General features: G+C 41.5%; 1 protein-coding gene across 4 annotated transcripts in view; it reads right to left on the bottom strand.

The window, feature by feature from the left end:
• The window catches only part of Cacnb2 (calcium voltage-gated channel auxiliary subunit beta 2), a 376672-nt gene extending 351628 nt beyond the window's left edge, over positions 1 to 25044 (bottom strand). For 2 of the 4 annotated variants that reach the window (XM_031369058.1, XM_031369060.1), the window contains exons 1-2: positions 24708 to 25044; positions 15120 to 15212 (exon numbers count right to left, since the gene is read on the bottom strand). In XM_031369058.1, the coding sequence (XP_031224918.1) occupies positions 15120 to 15212; positions 24708 to 24815 (201 nt within the window). In that variant the 5' untranslated portion in view covers positions 24816 to 25044. Of the gene's footprint in view, positions 1 to 15119; positions 15213 to 24346; positions 24463 to 24707 lie in introns of those variants that run through there. The other 2 variants (XM_031369064.1, XM_031369059.1) reach the window with 2 other exon arrangements.
• Positions 25045 to 25807: the final 763 nt, after the last annotated feature.

Genomic DNA, 25807 nt, shown 5'->3' with positions numbered 1-25807 from the left:
CCTACAAGATTTCTTCTCCCAGAACAGAACCTGACTTTCCCCAAAGCCCTGACACAACTTTCACATTGTGGGGTTGCCTGGTCTACACCACGCCCCTCCCACCTTTATTGTTGCTAACAGCGGACATCTAACACCATATAAACTGTGCCATTTTTCCTGGCAAAATCACTTCACAGGGTGACCACAGATCTCTGCTTACCCGTTATAGCTAACTGGTGAGTGTTGAGTTCAATGACTGATTATGTCTAAAAGAAAAACTAAGGTAGAAGGGCTGGAGAAACAGCCCTGAGGTTAAACTCATTGGCTGCTCTAGGACTAGGGTTTGGTCCCCAGTACCCACTTGGGAGCTCACAAATATCTATAATTCCAGTTCTAGGTGATCCAATGACTTCTTCTAGCCACTGAAGGCACAAGGCATACATGTGATATACTTGTGTACATGCTAACAAATCATTCATACATTTGTAAAATTGATTTTTCAAAGCAACATTTTAAAAGAATAAGGTGGAGCACAATCTGAGAAAGACACTCTGCTAACCAATGGCCTTCATACATACATGAAAACACATACACCCACACCATCAATGCATATAGATAAGCATATGCCTTCCCACACCTGTATACACACACACACACACACACACACACACGCACACACAAATTGCTTCACAATAAAACAAAAGAACCTTCAAATCTTGAATCCACAGCCATTCTTTGGCTGTGAATAAAAGAGACCAAACATCAATGTATAACTCTGAAACAAGAGTTTGACTATCAGACTACACACCATTTTTGTCATAAGGCCACTACAAGAGTTTATTACATTTATCTTATATGCCACATCTTCAGAATGGTGCAATAGAAAGGACGAGAGGGTGGAAAATGCTAGAATTGCTTTGGTCTGTTTTTCGAGACTATTATAAACATCTCATGCAAGAGTATTAACATTTGGAGTTGTCTAATAAATACTAAGAAAAGCCTTGAGAAGACAGTGAGTATATGGGACAAAGGTCAGGGTCTCTTGGTAACCAAGAAACCTCAAAAAGAAAGAGAGAAAGAAAGAAAGAAAGAAAGAAAGAAGGAAAGAAAGAAAGAAAGAAAGAAAGAAAGAAAGAAAGAGAGAGAGAGAGAAAGAAAGAAAGAAAGAGAGAGAGAGAAGAGAGAAAGAAAGAGAGAAAGAGAAAGAGAGAAAGAGAGAAAGAAAGAAAGAGAGAAAGAAAGAGAGGAAGAAGAAAGAGAGAAAGAAAGAAAGAAAGAAAGAGAGAGAGAGAGAGAGAAAGAAAGAAGAAAGCAAGCCCACTCTTCTCCCCAAACAAATGGCCTGAGGCAAAGAGAATGGTTGATTTTCAAATTATAAGACCACTAATGACTACTTCTGTGCAAGGGAAAATCTTCTGTTAGCCTGAGTTCAAAGGGGTTTACACAAATTCACAGAAAAAAGCCACAGCAGGACATTAGAACAAACAGCTGTTTGGGGCCCACCAACCTTCAACTTGAGCTCTCTGGGGAGAAGCCTGCCGGTGATTGCATGTGATCTTATTCTAGCTGCTAAAACATTTTAGAAGATGTTTTTAAAATTGCAAAACTGGTTAATAAATTTGTCTGTATATAATGCCACCTTCCCCTTTATCTCTCAACTACTTAGGGCTGTCAGCCCTCAGACTTCTATAAAGAGACAAGCATGCAGGTAGGCACCATCTAAGGAGTCTTTCATTGCTCTTTTTTCTGAACTCACTTTGTTTACCTTCAAAGAGTATGGAAGTCCTTCTCCTCTGTGTCTAGGTGGAGGGATCACACTCTTCACAGAGCACTGTCCTTCACATCCTACACTGAGGTGCTAGGCTGTCTCTCAGAGCTTTGGCCTTTATTTGTCCCACAGTCTGCCCATGTCCAGCCATGCATTGGCTTCCCCCTGCATCAAAGTACTCATTTAAAAAATTGAAACCATCCTGAGACAATGACTCCAGCAATGCACACACAAGGACCTGAGTTTAACCCCAGAGGCCATTTTAAAATATTGGCCTGATGACTTATGGAACCAGGTGGATACCTGAGGGTCACTACTTAGCCTAGTCTATTTGGCAAGCTCCAGGGTGATGAGACTATATGGAAATTTTAATTAATTGATTGATTGATTAATTAATTAGGGAGGTGGTAAACACCTAAAGTTGTCAGTTGTCCTCTGGTCAACTCTTCTGTCTGTCTGTCTGTCTCTGTCTCTCTCTGTCTCTCTCTCTCTCTCTTTCTGTCTCTCTCTCTCTCTCTCCCTCTTCTTCTGTGTATATGTGTCTCTGGCCAACTCTTCTGTCTGTCTGTCTGTGTCTCTTTCACACATACACACACACTCACACACACACACATACAGACACACACCTCTGAACCTGGAGAAAAGATAGCATAAATTAATGTTTATAGCATTTTCAAACAGATTCCTTAACTGTAAGCATCTTTTTTATGCTTGGTATTAAGCAGGTAACTCCTTAATTCCTCAATAATGCTAAGGCTCTGCTTAGACAATCTCATCTCTTGACCAAAACATGTCAAAAAAAGCACACCAATCTGCTATATGCTTTTAGATGCATGAACTAGGGCCAATGAAATAGCTTATCGAGAACTTTATGCAGCTTTTGACATGGTGATACACACAATATTCCCTTATTAAGATATGCTGACCATTCAAGTACTTGCAAGAGTATGGGCATATTGGAAACATGTAGGAATCATTTTGCTTTCCAATTTTTTTTTGACACGTGGTTTTCTAATTCATGAACTTACCTTGATTTTACTTATTCATTTGTGGTTGGTCATGTTTTGGATTTGTCTTTGAGACTGGCTCTCACTATGTAGCACAGGAAAGCCTCAAACTCTCAATCCTGCCTCAGTCTCCACAGTGTTTAGATTACAGGCATCTGCCACCAAGCCTGGCTACCACTGTATGTCATTAACACCCTTCTTGACTTAAGGATGTGGCATGAGGAACATGATGCATAGGGACCCTTGAAATTCTAGTAACCTTCATTCTGTCCAGCCTCTAGCCTCATCCCCATGCTCCCGAATGCCAAGCACACATGAACTGACCATCTCAGGAATGCACCATGCATTTACACGGCATTTACACAAGATCACTATCCCAGTGTCTTCTGGATCTGCTATTCTCAATACAGCATGGCTTCCTTCAAATTTACCCAGGGCTTTCTTTTGCTTCTCTAGCACATACTTCTTGCAGGTTTACAGCAACAGCTATTTATGTATTAGTCAGCCATGCTTTTGTTTATTATTTTCCTGGGAGTTGATTCCAACCTTATTTGTTTCTCATTATAACCCAGTATGACCTCCTGAGCCTTTCTAGGTCATAATACTTAATCTTAAGTGGGCACAGGTTCTTCAGGAACTCATTTCAGAGCATAGTCATCCATCCCATAATAATAGGAATCTATGGGACTATGTAACCTTTTATAGAACTATCTAGGCTTGACTCCCTAAGCACATCTACTTAGCAGAGGAACATAACTTGAAATAACATCTCATGAATATGAATTACATTGCAGTGAACAAGTGAGCATTGTCAAATAAATCAGAGATGTGGCATGGGATCTTTTGAGGATATTTTTTGTGCTACGAGAGACAAGTCCATAGCAGGGCATCTCGACCTAAGTTGCAGATTGCTTCCTGATACAGCTTTTCCTGTAACTGTCAGGGGAAAGATAAGTGGGACTCACAAGGAACCCTCCTTTTGGTATTAAGTTTCTACAAGCTTGAAGTAAAAATTTCAAGGACTCAATTATTTTCTGTGGGAACTGGAACTAGGAGAATTACTTTTAAGTAGGTGTTAGGAAGTGGCTCAGTGGCTAAGTGCTTGTTAAACAAGCATGAGGAGCTAAGTTCAAATCCTCAGTCCCCATATGAGAGCTTGGTGATGTAGAATCCATTGGTAACCCCAAGGCTAACTGGTCAGAGATATGAAGATCCCTGGAGCTCAGTGGGCAGCCAATATAAGCTGAAGTGGTGAGCTCCAGATCCTGTTCTCACACTGAGACTCTGTCTCAAGAGGTAGAAAGTAATGGGAGAAGCCCCGTAGGCACTGAGTTCTGCCCTTCATATACATGCATACCACTGTGCACATGCCCCCCACATGTGCATACACATATGCATATGCCACATACCTACCAAATAGTTGCTTTTAAATGTATCATATATTAAAATACAACCCTTATATTAAATATTGGAGATAAATGGAAAAATCTAAAACTGATAGGATACTCATATGTGCTGCTATATGTAGAAGTATTGTCTACTAAAAGGTCTTATTGTTCATAGGCAATGGGTCTTGTGTATCATCGTATCAGGCATTACGCAATAGAGGCTAACAGATTCCCCCAACGTTTTGGGGAAAACTTTGACCGAGGAGAAACTGGCAAATATTTTAGTGGCTAATAAATGTGATTGGAGGTCAAACTCAAGGTTAAACTTAGAAGATAAGGACCCCAGGCCAAGAGAAACAGCCTTCCAAGAAAGAGGTGGCTAAAATGGAGAATGCAGTTAGATAGATGGAGAAAGCAGGCTCACAGTGTCCTTGTCAGGGTGAGCAATGCTCTCCTATGACTGGTGAAAAACAAAACAAACAAACAAACAAACAAAAAACTAACAAGGACCTTCCTCCATACACAAGGAAAACTGGAGCTTCAAAAAACCCAAAGCCAGCACAGCCCTCAGAATGATGGTGACTGCCCTTGAGGTGGTACCAGGCCACAGAGTCCCCAAAAGTGGAGCCTGGAGAATTCCTCCATTATCTCTGATGCACTTCCTGTTTTTTTTTTTTCCGTGATCTTCAAATGCTCATCTGAGCAGAAGACAGGGAGCAGGATACACTGAGGCTCAGTGTGGAACACCGACAAGACAAAACCCCACTACTCCGTTGTTGGGGTGAAAGTTAGCAAGTATTTCTGACACCTTCTCCAAAATCTAAAAATGACTTCTCCATCATTGGCTAACTATCAGATGTGAATATTTCCAGAAACCAAACACATGCAGAGGAGATAGCCCTTCTCACACACTTAAAAGAACAGGGGCCCTTTTCTTGATCATAGGAGTCTGTTACCTTAGGCACGATGCCTGTGAAGAACATGCATAATTAACTTGAAGTGGGTAACTGATCTTCAGCTGGGTTTAACGGAAACATGCATGTTTTCGTGACTTCACTGTTTAATAAAACGTTTTCCATAGTCATAATGACTAGTTATTCTGTTACATTATGTGAATAATTTTCAATTATTCCCTTGCAGGTCATTCAGTATATGCAACTTCACATGGATTTATCCAAGCAGGACATGAATAAAAAATAGAAGAAAACAGAGAGAATATAATTTAAAACATATCTGAGGCTGAGAAAATAAGAGCACCTGCAAAAATAATTCTTGGTTTAAAAGTGATATATTTATCTCAGTGGGAAAGAGAGGAATGCAAGAATTAGTTTCAATGCCCAAATTCACACACAAAAAAAGTAAATAGAGATCTACTCCACGTTAGTTTATAGAGTAGGTGTTCAAACACATGGACCAAAGCAATTCTGAGAGTGAGCATAATTTTTATGTAATATATTCTTACTAGACACACACTCACACACATTCACCTAGGCATGTGAAAACTATCAATGTCAACTGTCCATAATGGTATTTATGCTTGTTTGTATTGTAGAAAGAATGAGGAAATTTACAAAGGTAAATATTTTTATATTGACATGCCTCGAAATGGTTTCTAAGAAGACACAAGACAGATTCTGCCATTCACAAAATCCAAGCAAATTTCTCAGAAAATCGAGAGACATTTACAGGAAATCAGAGGTGATAAATCTCCTGCCTTCTTATTTATAGCTGTGTTTGTGACGAATGCAGGATAACAAGCCAACAAGCCAGTATTTAAGGACTGAAAGATTTATCCAACCTTAAACATATCAGTCTCCGCAGGCCTGGAGTCTGTAACCATTATCACTGTTTAATCTGCCTTTGCAAAACAAAACTGAAAAATAGACTATGTGTCTCTGTGATTAATCACTTATATTTAAAGCCAATCTGAATGAATATAAAAGATCCAGAGAAGCAGAATGAAGAACACTGTACTAGGAGGAAGTGGAATTTGTTTAGAATACCATGTTCTGAAAGTGTCATGCAACCTTCTGTTAAATATTTGCTTCATTCTACTTTGTCACTCTGATGTGCATTCTGGAAGCCGTTAGAAGCTACAGGGTTACTGAATTACAACCACAACACATGTCGGTAAGTCAGAATCCCAGATGAGTGCCTGGGTCCTACCCTGCCAACCACAGTGAACACTGGTCCTTGAAAATTCCAGAAAAAGAAATGTGTGGACTCATAAGACTCAACTTCTAACACAATAAACAGGACATATGCAAGTTATCAGAACAAACAGTTACTGAGTCTTGGCCAAACATGGCAGGGACCTGTAGCTGAGCTTGTGTGGTGGAGTACCTGGATTGAAAAAGTGGTTTTAGTGTGTGCTGAACCAAATCAGATCTGGCAAGCGGTCTCCTGAGCATTCGGTGTGCATCTTTAGAAGACTGCATCAATGCAGGCTGAGAGACCATGTGTCTTTAGAAAATAAAAATGGAGAAAGAAAAAAAAAGGAAAACGGGGAGAATAAGAGAAACACAGAAAGCAGAGGGAGAGAGGGAAGAGGGGAGGGAGGAAGAAGGGATAAGAGAGGGATAGAGATGGGAAGGATGAATGAGAAGAGGAGGGAGATGGTGTAGAGGAAGGGAGGGAGGAAGGGAGGGAGGGTGGGAGGGAGGCAAAAACAAAAACGAGCTCTGCACAAAATAAGACTGTCTATTCTACTCCCCATAGCTGATTTAATCTCAATGACCACACTTACTGCAGATGTGCATAGTTCTCCTTAACCTTAGCAATATTAAAAAATTTATACAGTTAAGGCTTCTTACACTGTCACTGCAAGAGACCAACACAAATGTTCTATCCTTCAATGTCAGATAGGTTCAGCTGTTATTTCTAGTCTAGCTGGTTTTTTAAATTGCTTTTGTTTTTGTTTTTGTTTTGGTCTTGTTTGTTTGTTTGTTTTTGTTTTTCATTTTTCTTTCAGTAAAGTAATTTACCCCACTTAGTTTCTGGTGTTAAAAAAATGTTTTCTAGCCGGGCGGTGGTGGCGCACGCCTTTAATCCCAGCACTTGGGAGGCAGAGGCAGGCAGATTTCTGAGTTCAAGGCCAGCCTGGTCTACAGAGTGAGTTCCAGGACAGCCAGGGCTACACAGCGAAATCCTGTCTCGAAAACCAAAAAAAAAAAAAAAAAATGTTTTTTTTCTAAACAATTGACCCTTGGAGATTTTATCTTCCTTCTCTGGGTTTGTAAAAAAACTTGATTCGTGTAATAAGAACTGATGAAAAATAGAGACCTGTTATCCATGTATGTATCCCAAACCCAGTCTAAGAGCACACAGCTCGTATTAGCACAAAGACAGCCTCGGTGCCTACAATTATCTTAACAGTACAAGACAACGGTGCTTTGTGTTTAATACCTTTTTGTACATGAGCAATCTGAACAGTACTCATTGATGTCACACGCAGTGTCTACAAGTCACGGGTAGCACTTTTTGCCCTTTAACCCATTAGAATTAAAGTATTTGTTTTACTTACAAAGCCAAGGCCCCAGCAGACTATAAACCCTTTCTGAAGTAGCCTCACATAAAACGAGGTGTAATGTTTGCCCAGCCTCACCCAGATTCATGACCTGGATGGCTCTTGGGACCACGTCAGCCACAGCCAGCCCTCCAAACAGACCAGCACAGGCTACAGATGATTCACAGTCAAGTTCATTTCTGTTTATTTAACACAGGATGGAAGCTTCCAGAATCCTAAAATTCTAAAATTCTTATGTTTCTGCAGATTCTTGGAAAGAAGGAAAGAAACAAACACTCTTCCAACTATGTCTGTCCTTCTCATTACCAAAGGGAACACTGAAATGTGGCACAAACTAAGAACTCAGGCAGCTTTTAAAGGAAGAAACAAAGGAATTCTGGCATTGAGGAAGTCATGAAGCCAGGCTGAGGAGACGGCTCAGTGAGAAAGAACGTCCATAGCTTAGGCATGAGGAGCTCAGCATCAGCACCTTTGTTGATAGCTGATTGCGGTTGCATGTATGTCTGATAATGTCAACACTGTGTGGGGTGGAGATCGGAGGATTACTGGGGGGTTGCTGGCCACAAGCCTAGGTCCAGGTTCAGTGACAGACCCAGCCTTAGAGGATTAAGGTAGAGATATAGACGAGGGCTCTCCGCATCCTCTTTTGGCCTGGCCTTCATACACACACACAAACACACACACACACACACACACACATATACAGACATACACACACACACACACTAAAAAAATACAGTCATAACACCCAGTGAACCTTTACAACATTAAGGGTATCCTCTTTTCTTCTCTAAAGAGACTTCAGAGTAGAGAGTAGTGTGTTCAAATTTTGATGTGAAATGTTCCTAGGGATCATGTGTAATACTCTGTTCCTCCAGCCGGTGGCGCTGCTGTGGGGGGGTGGTTGCAGCACATTGGACTGGTAGAGCTAGCAGAGGTGGGTCACTGAGGCTGGGCTTGAAGGTGCCATCCCTTTCTGGTCTCAGGCAAAGCCCTCTACTTTTTATCTTCAAAGACCCAAGCAGTCTCTGCCACATTCTCATGCCACCATCATGGACCAGCATCCCCTGAAACTGTGACCCAATCCCTTCCTGCCTCAAGTTGCTTCTGTCAGGAATTCTGTTACAACTATGAGGGGAAAGGACTCATACAGTGTGATACATACTAAAAACAACAGTATTAATTTTTCTACATGCTCTCCTTAGCTAAGCAAGTAAAATACTTGTGATACATGTTCACTAACTTATGTCTTTTTGTTACAAGAGAGTATGATGTCACCAATAAAGAAAGTAATAATAATGTGGAGTCGCTGCCTAGGTTGGACTTCTCGGTCTAGTCCTCCTTCTGTTGTGACTATGTTACTTTATTTCCATGCTTGGGTTTCCTCATCGGTAGGATGGAGCCCTAGACACAGTAACATTTAATAAATACCAGCTGTCAGTACTTCTCCCAAATGCTTTGTTCTTATTAATGTTTTAATAAGTGTTCCAGGCTCACAGTCATCCATTGGACTGAGCACAGGGTCCCCAATGAAGGAGCTAGAGAAAGGGCCCAAGGAGCTGAAGGGTTTGCAGCCCCTTAGGACAAACAACAATATGAACTAACTAGTACCCTCAGAGCTCCCAGGGACTAAAACTCCAACCAAAGAGTACACATGGTGGGACTGATGCCTCCAGCAGCATATGTATAGCAGAGGATGGCCTAGTCAGTCATTAATGGGAGGAGAGGCCCTTGGCCCTGTGAGGGTTCTATGTCCCAGTGTAGGGGAATGCCAGGGCCAGGAAGTGGTAGAGGGTGGGTGGGTTGGTAAGCAGGGGGAGGGAACAGGGGTTTGTTTTTGTTTTTGTTTTTAATTTTTATTTTATTTTTTTCTTTCGGAAGGGAAACTGGGAAAGGAGATCATATGACATGTACATAAAGAAAATATCTAATAGAAAAAGATAATTTTTAAAATTAAAAAAAAAAATAAAAAAAAAAATAAATGTTCCAAACAAAGTCATAATAGTAAAACACTGGACGGTGGTGGCACACGCCTTTAATCCCAGCACTTGGGAGGCAGAGGACACCCAGGGCTACACAGAGAAACCCTGTCTCAAAAAACCAAAAAGAAAAAAAAAAAGAAAAGAAAAACAAACAAAACAATAAAGTCATAATAGTGAATGTTTTCAAGAGTGTTTATTTGCATATTTCCAATTAGCATACAGGTTTGGTTTAGGGTTTTGTTTTGTTGTTGTTGTTTTGTTTTGTTTTGAGGAGGCCTGTTTGTAATGTGAAATCAGTGAGACGTGGAAAGGCAGAGTCATTGAGGGATGGGTATGGCTTAAATATATTGTATTCATGTGTGAAATTACCAAAGAATAAACAAGCAAACTAACAAACAAACCCAGTTATTCATTCAAAGGCCAAATAGAAATGGCAACACTCAGTCTCAGTAGGTAACTATCGCATGCTTCTTGGAGGAAATCATTTGGAACACATCTCACAAGGCCGTGATTCATTTAACAGAAAAATAGGAAAATCATGGGTTCAGGATATTGTGCCCAAAGAGCATGTGGAGGTAACATTTTACACACAACAGAAATGAGACAAAATGAACACACAATTCACTTTCTTGCCAATGAACACTTTACAAAACTGCAAGTCAGGACAGGAGCTTCCCTTGAAATGTTTGATGCAGAGTATTAGCTGGCCCATTCCATCACAACAAGCTCATAGAGAAAGAATGGGAAACCTAGAGTAACCTTTATTTAAATGTCATCTCATGGGAAAGCCGACTAATGTTCGTAATACACAGCCAACAAGCCTGTGGGCAAAGGCCCCTTCAGGATACAACACTAGGCCCAGCTCTAGCATGAAACTGATGTCCTGGAAAAAGAGACTTTTTAACAGGGCTGGGCATGCATCATCCTTAATATCCCTGAAATATCACTGACTTCAAATGGGTTCCCAAGGTCAGAAATATGGAAGAGTAGCTGGGATCTCAGGTCTGGGGCTGAAGCTGCTGTAATTTCACCTCAAATCCTAAAGCAGAAACTTACCTGTAGGCATTCATTTTCTTAAGAGATTATGTTTTAAAATTAAGCTTAGTTAGAAACACATATACACACAATTAACCACAGGGGAATGCAGTGTTCTTTTATTGCTTAGCCATACTCTAACAGATCCTAAAACATTTCACCATATACCAATAGCTATAACATAATTTTAATCAAATATAGAGTATACTGATCATCAAGAGTGATCTTTAAAAAACCCTTGGAAGATCTTTCAGGTTGTATTTGTATACATTATTCCTTTGATGAAATTATGACTTAAATATACCCAAATCAATACTAACTCCAGAGTGAGCTGCCACTCCATTGTCAAAGAGAGACTAAGATGTAAAATACTGGCATCGAGTGCTGGCTACTTGTTAACAAGTGAAATGACAGGTGCTACCAGACATACAGCAACCTGGTATAGTGACGTTGGAAAACTGTTCTTCAGTCTTGGCTTTACTGAGCATATAGATACCATATGATTGCATATTTCATCCTAAAGTTTTTTCATCCAATATTCCATCCTTGGCATACATTTCATGTGTGCCAATGGTGCACCCAAGAATTTATACAGCAGCATTGTGTAAGCCTCAATGAGAGAAACAAGCCAGTGACTTTCAAGGGCAAAACACATAAATTAATTGTGGCATAACCCATGGAATTAAATGCTGGACAGCAAAGAAAGTCAGCCAAGGGCTGGAATGCTCGCAGTGGATGACCAGGACCAATATGAGGCTGGGTATGAGAATTTAGACACAAAGCAATTTAGTTTATCTAAATTTTCAAAAGGAGACAAAATGAATTTCAATAAGGAAGAGTGAACTTGGCTGTCTTTAGTTAAAGAAAAAAGAACACGGGTGCAGTTGGATGAGACATTTGGGAGTGGGAGAGCTGACTTTTGGGGTTTGGTGGTAGTTCTAAGGGTACCCAATTGACTCTGAGCCCACTGATCTGAGCTAATGAGTTATACACTTCTTGGCAAACATATCCAATTATAAATAAGAGCAAGAAATGAATGTTAAAAAAGTCTTTTTTCATGTCTCACAGTAGATCTGTCTCTGTTAGTCTGCTGCATAGCAGATGTCAGAATAGTTTAAGCCACAGAAAAATTATTTTCTTACAGTACCAGAGTCTGGGGCTAATGCCTAGGTGCATGGCTACTGTCTTGCTGGGTCTCTGCTGTATATACAGTCTCCCTGCTGCCTTTTTATCTCTAAAGGTCACTGATATCAAACTAAGACCCCATAATTCTTATTTAACCTTTTTGACCCCTAGGAAGATGCTGTCTTAGCATCAATCATAGCAGCATTCTATGCATGATATTTTTGGAGAAGCAAATAGCCTGAAACAAGTTCCCTGCTTTTCTTCTAGTTCTCCCCAAACGGGAAAGATCATAGTAAGTTTTCCTATCCTAAATTGTCACAGCTCCAGCTTCTAGACCATTTAATATCAATATTATTACTACCTAAAAGTACCCATTTCCCAGGTTGTAAAGCCTGTATACCACAAAAGTACCCTATTGAAAAGAACCACAATTTTAAGATTTTAAGAATTATATAAAATTATTTTTAAATCAAAGACCATAATGAATCCAGTTGCATAATTCTGTTAAGCTATGCCATTATAGCCTTCATGTAGTAGAACATGTCTGCAAGCCTAGATACTTGGGAGGCTGATGGAGGAGAGTGACCTGAGGTCATGAGTTCAATACCAGACTGAGTAATACAGCAAGACTCCATCAAAAAGAAAAAAAGGGGGGGGGGGAGAAGGAAATAAATTCTAGTGCTAGTGACCAAACCTTCTTTTAATACAAATTATAAATGCTCCTAGCCACACACAAGTACATTAACTCACTCAATACAAACCACTTCTTTAGTAAACATGTCCTGACAATAAAAAAAAAATGTATTTACATTATATAATAATCTAGCATGATTGCACTTCCCATCCACTATGTGACAATCTCCCAATAACACACTTCTATCAGGGATCTAACCATGACAGAGTAGTTTTTGCTCATTTTCCTATGGCAGAAAAAAATTGAATGTTGTCACAATGGAGATTAAATTGTCAAAACAAAAGTATAATTTCCAACTACCCTCCCTGACAGAATCACTCGGCTGTGTGTGATGATGTTACTGTGTTTCTGATGAGCTGTTTGGATAAGCACTGTGCCAGCCGTGCCACACAGCGCACCTCAGTCCACTGAGGTCCTAGCACAAGACCTCTACGCTTTGGCTCTTTTCACTAGAATGTTTTGCCTTCTTACATGCTCACATATGTTTTGGCAATCTGAAGCTGCATTTAAATGATTGAATAGCTGCCCGAATCACTGAGAATTGTGTCTCAAGCAAACATACTTTCCAAGAACCCAATGTCAAAGGAGACAAATTCTAACTCATTTACATGCAGTGCTGAAATCCCCTCCCTCCTTGTGAATCAAGCTCTCAAATGTTCATGCAAGAGGAACACATGGCAAAAGGGACACCACTAGAAAAAGGGTCGGCCTTTCAGTGAAGAGCTTAAATGAACAAGGATGGACGCCATGCTATTAATTCTGATTCACTACAATGTGCTCACTTGAAACATCTCAGTTTGCATTTTCACCCACTTTCCACAGCTGCATGGCTTAATCTATGGCCTCGCTGCTGCTGCAGCTTCTGTTCCTAAGACTCCTAGGGGTGTCTGCTTTGATTCAAAGTTTTGGAGGTGAATTCTCCAGGTTCAGACCCATAACGCCAAAGACAAAGTACCTCAAGCCCAAGTTGGAGCTTGACATGTAAAAGGCTTTGAATGGCTTGCCTTTAACTGATTTAGCTGTTAAATAACTGTGCTCCACCCCTTAGGCATCCTAGGGATGCCAATACTGGTTCTGTGTGTGCTACCAGGAGACCTGTATACATACCGTGAGTTTATAACACTATTTCCATCTCTCTGACACCAGTGGAACATTGACCTAGGATGGACCACTCCTGGCTTGATCTTTTTCTTTCCAACTGTTTCTTTCAAACATGTTTACCTCCTTCTTAATCTATTATCTTTCTTTGATACCCTGCAACCAAAACAGAACTCAATTGGTACAGATCGAATTTTTTTCGCTTGCCTAAGAGTTGCTTGAATAAACATTTGCCACAGTTAAATGGTGCAAGAGGGGACTGATAGCTAGCCAGGGATCACCTGTGCCTATATAAGGAAAGCATATGGAGTCAGTAACTATAGACATGGCAGGCAGACAAATATAAGGCTTACTGCGGTCTACTGTAACAAATAAATCTGAATGGAAGTCTAGGGTACAATGTCACAGAGACTCACCAGACTTAACGGGGATAAAGAGAGGGTCAAGTTTTAGGATCTCCAACTAAACCAAAAATAAAACACAAAAGATCAAACCAGGACCCATACAACACTCTCCTGCCAAACACACTTGGGCAAGAGCTTAGTCTGGGCTTGTGATAAAAGACCCAAAAGGTAATAAAACCTGGTGATAGCCGAAGAAGCCAGCCAGTGTTTCCAATAGAGTCATTGATCTTGGCAGAGAGCTGTACCCACAAGGAATGACACAGAGGTCACTGGCCAGAAACTGACCACCAATCAGCCAGGAAATCATGCTCTTGATAATACCTTCTTCCATCTTTTGTCACTGCAAGTCACTAGGTGAAGACATATGCTCACCCACACATTGCATGAGGGTTTAACATGCTCACCTCTACCTCATGAGGTGCTAACACTGACTCCTAATCATGTCTTTCAGAAGGTTGGCTACTGTGTGCCTTCTCTGGGGCTTGAAGGACTTTCTGTTGCAGCATGCCATCAGTGTTTCTATTAGGCAGCTTGATGCTTTCTGCTGGTTGGGACTTTATCCCAGTTTACCATGAGGAAAACTATTTCAGTCTCTACAAACAGCAAACAGCTAAGTTACACCCTGATGCCATCATATGATCTATTTAACCTTAGACATGGGAACCATTTAAGACCAAAGACAATTTTCTTTTTCATTATCCAAAGTCAAAGAAAGAAAAAGAACAAGGAAAATAAAAACAAAAGCTAAAGAAATCTCCATGTTGCTGTGTCATAATTGGGGGCACGGATGCCCTCTCCCTGATGACCACCAAACCCCAACACTCATTTCTATTGCAGCACTATTTCTGTCTTTCTGCAAGAACTACTCCATAATGAGCTCTGCAGCTGATCCTCCCCAACTTGCCAGGCAAGAATGCAATTATTATTCAGAGTCGCACTTGAAGCATAAATATTTTCATTAGAACATTAAACTGCACGTGTTTCACTTCAATTTCAAGTAAAAATACTGCATAAATCTTCATAGAGAGAATTTAAAACCACTTAAAGACCAAAAAATAAAAATTTTCATTTTAAATATACTTGTCAACACCATGGACTTGAATACTCCCTTACCTGGCGGACAAAACTGTTTGAGGTAGTATCTGATGATGTGCTTCCATCCGATCCTTTAAATCTATTTTTCCTCCTGGCTCCTTTTCCATATGACTACATAAAAGAGACAGAGAGGAGAGACAGAAATGAGATGATTAAAATCTTCCACAGGAATCTACACCTATTCAAGAAAATCTCAGCCCAAACTGGTTAATAAATTTGCTATTGTATTGGCATCATTGGAATATTAATATTGGGGGACCATTAAAACTTCTTTCAGATCTGAAAGTACTTGCTTGTGGGGGGTGAAGTCTTGACAAAGTGCTTAGTAACTGGCAGTTACTTAGTAACTGAGGCAATGTATCTTCTTTGAGATATGTTAGGAGTCAGAGGAAAACCACTGAAGATACAAGACTTTCAAAAGGCATTCATGGGCTGGCCAGATGGCTCAGCTGGTAAGAGCACTGACTGCTCTTCTGAAGGTCCTGAATTCGGATCCCAGCAACAATATGGTGGCTCACAACCACCAGTAATGAGATCTGACACCCTCTTCTGGCGCCTCTTGAAGACATCTACAGTGAATTACAACACAGGGAGTGGGGCTGGAGCGAACAGGCCCTGAATGCAAGCAGGCCAGAGCGAGCTCAGGGCCATTTGTACAGCTACAGTGTACTCATACACATAAAATAAATAAAATAAATCTAAAAAAATAAAATAAAAGGCATTCACAAACAAGAAATTAAAGGCAAGGCAGAAAGAAACAGGGCTTCTTTCAATAACAGAATTCAATTGAGCACAAATATTTTACCAACAAACTTGCTTTTCATATTCTATTTTTGTACAATAATTCACATCTAGAGCTCTGGCAATAAAGCATGCATGATTTGATGTGAATTCTAAGCACAGAGAAGGAAAGCCACTATAAGGATTAGACATGAAAATGTCTACATTCCTACAGCTTCGAGGAAAATAAAGTTTATTTTTCCATATAATGTGTATATATGGAAACAGTTCAACATTGAGTTTTAAAGTTAAATGACAGATAGATAGATAGATAGATAGATAGATAGATAGATAATTATACACTTAGCATATTTTGAAATTCCTTGTTTCAAGTACCACTGTTATCCACAAAAGTGATTATGAACACAGTACTGTTTCACAGGTTTGTTTTTAGGTATTAAATGAAATGAAGTTCTCCAGATATAATTCAGTGGTAGAATGCTTACCTAGAATGTGTGAGGGCCTCCTTCACACACACACACACACACACACACACACACACACACACACACACAAAGAGACAGAGAGAGAGAAAGAGAGAGACAGAGACAGAGTTATTTATAGAATTTAGAATAAGATCTAGCTCATGGTAAGTGTCCAAATACTGTACAAAAGGGAAAGCCACAGAACAGCAGGGAAGTGGAAGGGACAGGCTGGGCTGAAAGACATGATATCAGTTATTGTTAATTTTATAGAGGCTTCATCACATGATCAATAGTTACAAAAACTGCCTTTTTAAAATCAGGTTCTGAAAGTGCTACTTGATTATGGTTTTTATTTATAAGGTTTTTGGGTTTTTTTTTATAAAACTAAAACATCTTCTAAAGCGTAACATGGGCAGCATGTCTGCGGCTGAAATCTACTGTGAGCATTTGTGACCTGAGTCATTTAAATGGATTTGCCATCACTGCAAGTGTGGTGCAATATTAAAGAAAAAAATTCTTAAACTGTTTGTTCTGTTCCAAGTATCTAAGGGCTTTATGTAATACAGACATGTTTCCATGGCGTCTGATGAGTTCTCAACTTCGTAAAAGGAAGGAGAAACTGGGCTGGACTTTTGTGTCACACGAGGCTCTCCTCACTTCGCAGCTTATCCTTCTTACTTATGTAAACATTGTCTGGTAAACTGTTGAAAAATAACATTCTTCTAACAATGCTCTTCCTTTTCCAATTATTATCTAAAGGTTTGGACAAAACGATCTTACCAGGCCAAAGAAGGCTACAATGAGGTATGAAAAATCCCCTGAAATTTTAAAAGTTGCATTATTCCATATGGAAAATTACTTATTATTTTAAAAGAATTTCATAAGACCTAACATGTTTCTTTAGGACATTTGGAAGCAAGTCTATATAAAACACATTATTTATCCTCAGGAAGAATATGTTATTTTTGAGAACAAAGATAAAATATAATCTTATTGTTCTTTTTCTCATCTCTTTTGGTACCCATTTGAAACAACTAGAAAATAAAGATTTTATTCTTGTTTATTTCATCTTTTTAAATGATAAATATGCTTGCTCTCTTCAGTTTCTTGGGTGTCTTAAGGTGTTTCCTGGCTATTCACAATTGCACATTCTGCCCTGGAGACCGTTATACACAGGGAAGGCTGCTGTTCTTGGGGGGTGGAGGGAAGGAGGAAGGGAGGAAGTAATGAATGAAAGAATGAAGGAAAAGATAGACATATTCAAAACTATATCATTCACAAACATTATCTCAGGTATACTTAGCTTTCAACAGAATCTTTGTGCTATAAAAAAATTTCAGGTTTCTACTGGTTTAGGCACAGTTCATATGCTAAAAAAATATAGCATACTAAATTATATACAAACTGTTATTTTTTTAAATTGCTATGTAAGACTGTTTTGTGTATATGGTGTGTGTGTGTGTGTGTGTTTGTGTTTGCATCCATATGTCTTGAGGTGATGCCCTCAGGTATCATCAGTCCTTACCGTCTATGTTCTTTGAGACTGTATCCCTCTTAGTATGCAGCAGTGGACATCAGGCTAGTTGGCCCATAGCTTCGATGGATTCTCCTGTCCCTGCCTCCCTTCTCAGGGCAGGAGTACTGGGATGACAGCTGTGTGCCACTGTGTCCTGTTTTACATGAGTTCTGAGGGTTCAAACTCAGAACCTTACACTCTATGGCAAATGCTTTACCTATGAGCCATCTCCCCAGACTGCTCGAGTAGGTTCTACATTCTCCCTCAGACACACATATTTTTAAGAAGTGACAAAAAGCATTAAATATTTCAAATTTCATACTGTTGTAGACTGTTGCTATTCAGTACATGACATTTTTATTGGAGCCAGAATAAACACAACATGCTCATTTTTACCTCGATCCTTTATTGTAACCATCTCAGCCTAACTATTTTTTTCTACTGTCTAAGGACCCACTCCACAGAAATTTTACTATAAGTGTTTCCAGGAACCTGTGTTTGGGGAGCTTATGCGCCCTAGAGGAGAACCCACTACTACTGTTTAGGTAAAAGGAGAGTGTTTAATCTTAAGAGGGACATCTGTATCACCTCCTGCCACCTAGACCGAAGGAACATCACAGAATCAGAAACAGAAAGGATGTAAGAGCCAGGGTTCAGGAGGAATGCTACAAAAAACATGTCTTCATGCCATGACCTCATGAGGCCTTCAGGAGCCCACTACAGCTATGATTACTTGCACAAAATCTGAACAAGACTGGCCTCACCTCCATTTCGTCATGTAATAGGAAGGGCTCGAATGCCGCATCCCTCCATGAGGGATTATTAATACCTAATGGTGGATCGAGGAACGGTGCTATTCTTTCAGTATTGTAGACCCTGACAAGTTACCTTCGCTCATGCAATCGATTCTAACTAAACTCAGGGAGGCATATGCACACACAAAAAGTCAGGGCTGTAGAAAGAAGAAAGGAGAAGGAGACAGAGCAATAGGGGCAAAAAGACTAAAACCCACCATATGCATGCACTGATCCGTGCAAAAGTAAACATAGTCTCTTCTAATCCAATGTACATTAAAAATGAAGTCCATTGTGCTAAAATGGTTTGCTTTTAAAAATTACTTTATACCCAGGAAAATAACAGCTAAAATGAAGAAAATATAAAAAGGGTAGAACCCTTTCCCCAATTGGAGGGCATGTTTGGTTGACAATATTTGGAAATGAAACAGCATTTTTATGAGTTTCTACTTTAGGCCCTGGTATCTGCATAAACAATGGTCTCTCAATGTTGTATTGGCAGCTACATGATACCTAATATTTCAGACAGCTAAGCATTAAAGCATCCCAGGTTAAAGAGAGGAAGATGGAGCATGGAAGGGGGTTGACTACAGTATACAAGGTCCATCCTTCCTGAGATGCTCTTTTCTACTCTGAAGTGTTGACATGCAGCTACATAAAACTAAATTGTGTCGTTATAGTAAGAGAGGGGCACATAATTAAATTGTCTAAACACATTGATGATTTGAGAAATTAGAATAAAATTAAGAAATTTACACAAACATTTTAAAAGATACTCAAAATTACATCACCGTCTGAATACCAGCTTTATGTGAATAATCTGCAACACTGGTTAATTTTTAAAAACAGAATTGTTTTGAAATCATCAGATAAATTCTCATGTTTGTTAAAGGTAGCTAAAATTGTCCCTTTTGGATGAGTGAAGGGGACAATAGTACTTAATTATGGAGATTTCTGCAAGTCAAACAAAGTTGTCATGGCAGCCCCTGGACAGCGTTAAGAAAGATGTGGTGTGCTAGTTGGTCTTACATGACAAATTGCTCTCATGGGGAAAATGCTAATGTGTAAAGTTAGTTTGCTTTCTTTGAATTAGTAGTTGCTGATATTCATCCCTTTGAATTTCAGACTTTTGTCTTCTTTGGGACAATGACAAGAAGACCAAAATTATCCAAGAGGGATCCATTAAGTCCCCCTGTTTGCAGATACTTGACTGTGAACAAAGTCCTTGGTTCCTTGGCTAGGTGAGAAGTAGCTGAGAAACCCCCTTAGGAAAAGGGGAACACAGAGAAAGAATCAGGAAACAATCCCAACACAACTCTTTGGGATGAGGCCTGGCAGGTGGAACAGGGCAGAAGGGTTTGTCCTGGAAAGGGCAAATCCACTGGGTTTAACCCAATGAGGGCCAGAACAGGAAAGGAGGAAGGGGAAAGGCCAGGGGCAGGGCGTATCCTTTTTTCATAATGTCAGGCTTGGAAAGGTTTCTGAGAAAGGCTCAATTGCTTTAAGCAACATTATAAACCATTGTAATTCTCCATAGTTGTAAAACTAATATGCAGTGCTTGCCATAGGTGGTTAGTAGAATATAGACATGTATAATAGAGTGCTTTCCTAAAATGTACACAACTCTAAAGTCCATCCACAGCATTACAAATCAGAGGTGAGGTGTCGGGTGTCAGGGTGTCAAGGAGGATGGGAGAACAGTAGATGGAAGGACTCAAACTACTAGAATAACTAAAATTTGTCTCACTCAAATATTACATTTGGAATTCCAAAGACATACTCTGAATTTCTGATTGACATGTTTTTCAATTCCTCCAAATAAACCCCTGATGCTAATACCTACAGCATGGGAACTCAGCCACTGCATTTGGAGACTAAACAAGGCTTAAGCACCCAGGGCAAGGACCTAAGTGTGTTTCTGGGAAGTACAACTAACTTGGTTCAAGAGCACAGGGAGGCAGGCTGCCACTCTTCTCTGATAAAGCCCCTTGCTCTAGCAGATCAGGATGTTGCTGGGACCAGACTGTTTCTATGGAGTGCTGAAAGCAGCTGGGGAACTGGCTGGGGCGGAACCAGCTGGGATCTGTTGCTAGGAGCAAAACAAACAGGGCCCTTGCTTACTGTCCTTCATTGTCAGGTGTGACTGGAGATGCTGGCTACTGCTCTTTGAGACCTAATTTGCAGAACGCCTGGGTTGTTCTGTTTCTAGCTCATTTCCTCTTCTGTCACCATCCTGTTTCCAGTCCTTCTCACCTGCTCCCCGTATACCCTGCCTGTCCAGGAGCTTTCCCATCCTATAGAAAGCCCAGCTACTATGTTTAGACTTATGCTGTCCAACAAGAAAGTGTACTGCCTACATAATACATATTCTCTAGTAGCCACAGAAACAGGAGAAATTAATTATGAAAATGTATTCATTGAATTCAACTCAACAACCCCAAAGTTAGCATCCTTTCAATGTGTATTTAGTTTAGGAATTATTTTTGGAGATGTGTCCTGTTTATTATTTGCACAGTGAGTTTTTGAAATATAGTATGTGTTTCACATGAACAGCACATCTCAGATTGGACTAGCCACATATCAAGTGACCAGAGGCCAGAGGTAGCTGGCATCTAATACAGTCAGTCGACCATCCTTTTTGGATCTTGGAGAGCCCAATAAAAAACCTTGAACTTTTGGCTCTAGATATGCTCTTATAATGTCAGAACTTAATGTAAGCTTTGTACTGGCATGACCTTGTACCTCTCACATAACAAATTCCCACTTTGTTCCTGACAGCAAACTTACAAGCAGAGCTTAGATGGATACAGTTATTCCATCTCCTTAGATAAAATATAAATAAATGGCTGAGAAGAGTTTGTGAATCTATATCTTCTACTTTGTTCCTATAAGATTGTATCCTGATTATTAAAAATAAAAGAAGAAGCAACTTGAAGCCAGTGACAGCTGAGAAATTTACTTGTGAGTAGAGGTTCTATTTGTACAAATTTGGGAGAGTTTCTATTATTTAGTATCTTCAAAAAAAGGAACAAGAACTACCCCATCCCCTAAGAGAAGAAAGAAAAATGAAAAAAAAAAGGAAATTGAACTAGGAAAAGGTGATGGGAAAATACACCCAGGGCAGCCTTCCTTCTCAGGTAGAATTTATAGGCAATGTGTTTTGCTCAAACAAAGACTGAAGGGATTGCAGGCTCGCCACATTTCAGAGGAGTCCTACAATGCCTTAACAGTATAACTCTGCACTCACATAATGCTTGTAAGATAAACACAATTGAAGCAAACTTGCTTTCATTTTAGGAGCCCCCATAAGCAGGAGAGGATGAACATTTAAGCCTTCACTGGCATATGTTTATTTATTAAATCCACTCCCCTCTTCCTCTCTATCCAGTATCAGTGCAGCCATGTGCTAATTCCTCTGTCTTGGTCTTTGAAATGTCTGATGCATAGGCCTAACATAGCCATGGCCCTTTGTCTCTTTTGAGTTTAGATATTATTAGCCCTTGGCCAAACTATTGTATATTTCTTAACTCCGCTTCTTGCTACTCTGGTTCTGCTCTCCAAACTATCCTAGAGAACATTCTCTGTGCATCTGTCCAGTGATCTGTCGCATGACTCCTTTTCTGAAGCCTTTCCACAGGTCTCTGTTATTCAACGGCTCCAAGATGTGGCCTCAAATTGCCCTGTCAACCTGATGCCTGGCATCACCAAAAGCTAATCCTTCCCCTGCTCCCCGCTAACTAGAGAACACAAATGCATCCCATAGAGAAGATATCCACTTCCCATAATGGGCTCCCATTATGTCTTTTGAAGTTTCTGTTGAAATCTAGCACATGCTCCAAATATCTTTTCAAATGCCACCTCCCATCAAGTACTGTAGATAACTCAAGACTTGAGACCTTCACTCTTTTTAACTCCTTGCATTCTTGTGTACTCCCACCCACAAAAATGTCCCATTTGCCACTTATGTAACTACAGGGATATAAATTCTTTGAAGGTAGAAAATTGTACCTGTTCACATTCGATTAATTTCCAATCTAATGTTGTACACTGGGTATTTGTTGTCTTGCAGTTAATTAGAAATAATTAGGTAAATTACTACTCTTATCTGTATATAGTTCCTTTTTTCTTTTGATTTATCAGTACTAACTCTGAATGCCAAGATTTCAAAAATTATATTTTTAGCACAAGAATTAAAACTTTATAGAAAGAAAAAAAAAACTGAAGAAACTTCCAGGAGAAGATAGACCTCTATTTCTCTTTTCTCTCAATATTCAAGCCCTCCATCTCTGCACAGCTGAGGCTTTTCATCTTTTACCCTAGTCTCTGCTGGCAAGCAAGTATCAAGATAAAATCGGGAGCCTAAAACAAACGTGAGCCCTGGGGTTCAAATTCAGATCCTTTGGCAGAACCCAGTGAGAGTCCTCAGGTTAATTACCAGTCTCCGCTGGGCTTGTGAGCCCAGCCCAGGCTCACTGAAGCCTACCTGTACCACCACAGAGGAAGTGGATTTCTGATTTGTAAGCCCAAATCATTTGTACTTCTCCCCACTTGATAATCAATGTAAATTGTGCATTCTAAGTTAGAACTTGCAGTTTCCAGTAGTCAAAGAAAGTTCAATAGAGTCAAAGAGGGCTCAGCGGTTAATCCCTAGCCAGGAAGCTTGAAGATCTGAATTCAAGCCCTGAGATCCACATTTATCTGAAGGAGAGGACCCCGTGGCCCTTCTTTAACTCACACTCTGAACTGGCACCCACAAGCTTTCAGCTTGTACACACATAAGCACACGTGTAAATCAGTGGCAGCATACAAACGTACATACACACACGCATACACACACAAACACACACACACACATAAAGGGTGAGGGGCTCAGCAGAACTTGAATTATACTACATAGGGTTACCATCGGCACAGGACAGAAATACTGCTCTCTGTTGCTGTCTATCAGAGCGGCAGCAACACATTTGTGACGTTTCTCGGAACGCCCCACTCCCACCCCTCTGCTGCACAATAAGCACCCGTCCCAGTGTATTTTATGTTATGTATTATTTATGTATACAAATATCACAATTTACAACCTGGCAAATGTGGGCTTGAAATGAGCAAGCCAAAGCCATTAAGCAGAGGAGAAACATTCTTCCTGGACTCACCCTAACCTCTTCCCAGCATTCTCTAAGTGGCCCAAGTGTCAGGTTGGAAGACTTTACCCCAAGAAGAAAAGTTGAGGGACTCCTTTCCTCCCAGATCTGGGGGTGTCTGGAATCCCAACTGTACCTGCCAAGGCTTTACGTAAAAGCCACCTTATCACACTTCACGCCTACAACCGACATCTCCTATTTCACAATGAGCAGCGGAACAGAATTTTTCCAGAAACCGCTAATACTCATCAGAGAGAGGAACCCAGGAGCAGTTAGAATCGCTTGCCATTTCGGGGTAAACAGAAACAAAAACTTTCTCATCCCCAACACTCTGATCTCTTCTTGCAGCAAAGGAACAAGGGTGCAGGCAAACACTGGAAAGGGGACAGCTGAACTATCTGGGTGGCACAACGCCCCAGGTGCCTAGGGGGGTTGGGGCTGCTCTCCAGGGACAAGGCAGGGGGTTCCACGCCCACCTTGACCCCCGCATAGCACCCCACCTCCCCGCCTAGCTCCCAATGGAGATCACCAGAGGCAGCCGCGGCAAAAGCGATGCAGAATGCGGATCCCTTTCCCGCCCGCCCGGACTCACGATCTTGAGCCGGTCCAGTCCACTCTCCTGGTCCATGGCTCTCCATGTGCTTCTCCTGGGCAGGGGCGCGGACGGCCGAGCGGCGCGGCCCGGGAAAAGCCGGGGCGGAGCGGCAGGTCGTCCTCGCCCCTTCCCACTGGCTTTTCAGAAAGCAGAGAAGAAAAAAAAAATGGAAGCCGGAGCAGAGCCTGAGGAAAGCGCGCAGGGGCAGGGTCCCCAGAAGCCCCGGGATGGGCGGGAGGAGGTGGAGAAGGAGACTGGAGCAGGATGGGGAGGCGCGGTCTGCGATCAGGGAAAGGAGGGATGGAGGTCCGGGCTCTGAGGCTCACAAAGCCAGCAGAAGGCGCGGCGCTGTGCCTACCTGTGCTCCGAGCGCCCCCGCGGGAGCCGCGCTCTCCAGCAGCTCCATCTGGCTCTCCTGCGCCACCGCCGCTACGGGAGGCGACTTGGACGTGTCGCTTTGGACCATCGGCAAAAAGTCAACTCCAAGGCTGAGGATCCCCTCCTCCACGCCCCGGGTCCCCTGCTCCTCTTCGTCCCAAGATCGGAGGCTCTCAGGGCGCGGGACGTCCCTGGAGCATGTTGCAAAGCCTAGAGGCGATGGCGCGGGCACGCGGCTGGGTGGCCGGGGCAAGGGGCGCCCGCTCTTTGGAGCTTCTGGGCCGGGCGAGCGGCCGAGACTGGAACTGCGAGGCAGGCGGGCGGGCTCCAGGGAAGGTCCCCGCCAGGAGGAGGGCGCTCCGGGAGCATGAGCCAGGGGGAGGCGCGTCGGAAAGCGAGAGTGACAAGCCACCGCCACTCCGAAAAGTTCTTCGCGGGAGGCGCGGGCCGCGTGGGCTCCCACTCAGCTGCCGCCAGTCGCCGTGGCACTGGCGCTGGAAAGTTTTCAAAGCCACGAAAGCCAGCCAGCCGCGGCTCCCTAGGGAGGTAACTGGCCCCGCTGCTCAGCTCACCTCCTCTTCCCGGGGTCCAGAGGAGGGAAAAGATCCACAGGGTTGGTCCCTAAACTGAAAGTCTCCATGATTGGAATAGGCTACAGACAGACCCCGAACCTCTGTAAAACCATGAGTGAAAGTACTCGAGGAGTCAGAAAGCAAGTGCCCTTGATGAACTAAGACTTCCTAGCACATGGTCCTGACCTGACAATTGGTTCAAACCTACTACACCTGTGCCCTAGCTTTTTAGTTTGGGATGACATGTTTTGTTCTTGTTGTCTTTGCTAGCAGACTATATCCCCCCGCACCCCCACTTCCCCGCGGTTGAGAAGTTTTAGTGCAACCCTTGAGACAAAAATAAGCAAGTTTGTAAGGACCCCGAAATGCTTGGTAAGCGGGTAAAAACAGAATGGTTCCTTGCAGTTGGATGGGTGGAGAGGTAGGGAGGAGATGGAGGAGGGGAACCATGATCAGAGTAAACTGTGTGGATTTTCAATTAAAAACAAAGGAACTAAGAGGAGGGGAG

The sequence above is a fragment of the Mastomys coucha genome, unplaced genomic scaffold (assembly GCF_008632895.1).
Source record: "Mastomys coucha isolate ucsf_1 unplaced genomic scaffold, UCSF_Mcou_1 pScaffold15, whole genome shotgun sequence".
In the NCBI taxonomy this organism is placed as follows: Eukaryota; Metazoa; Chordata; class Mammalia; order Rodentia; family Muridae; genus Mastomys; species Mastomys coucha.
The sequence above is the reverse complement of the archived record's forward strand: the minus strand, read 5'-3'. Positions and strand labels throughout refer to the sequence as shown.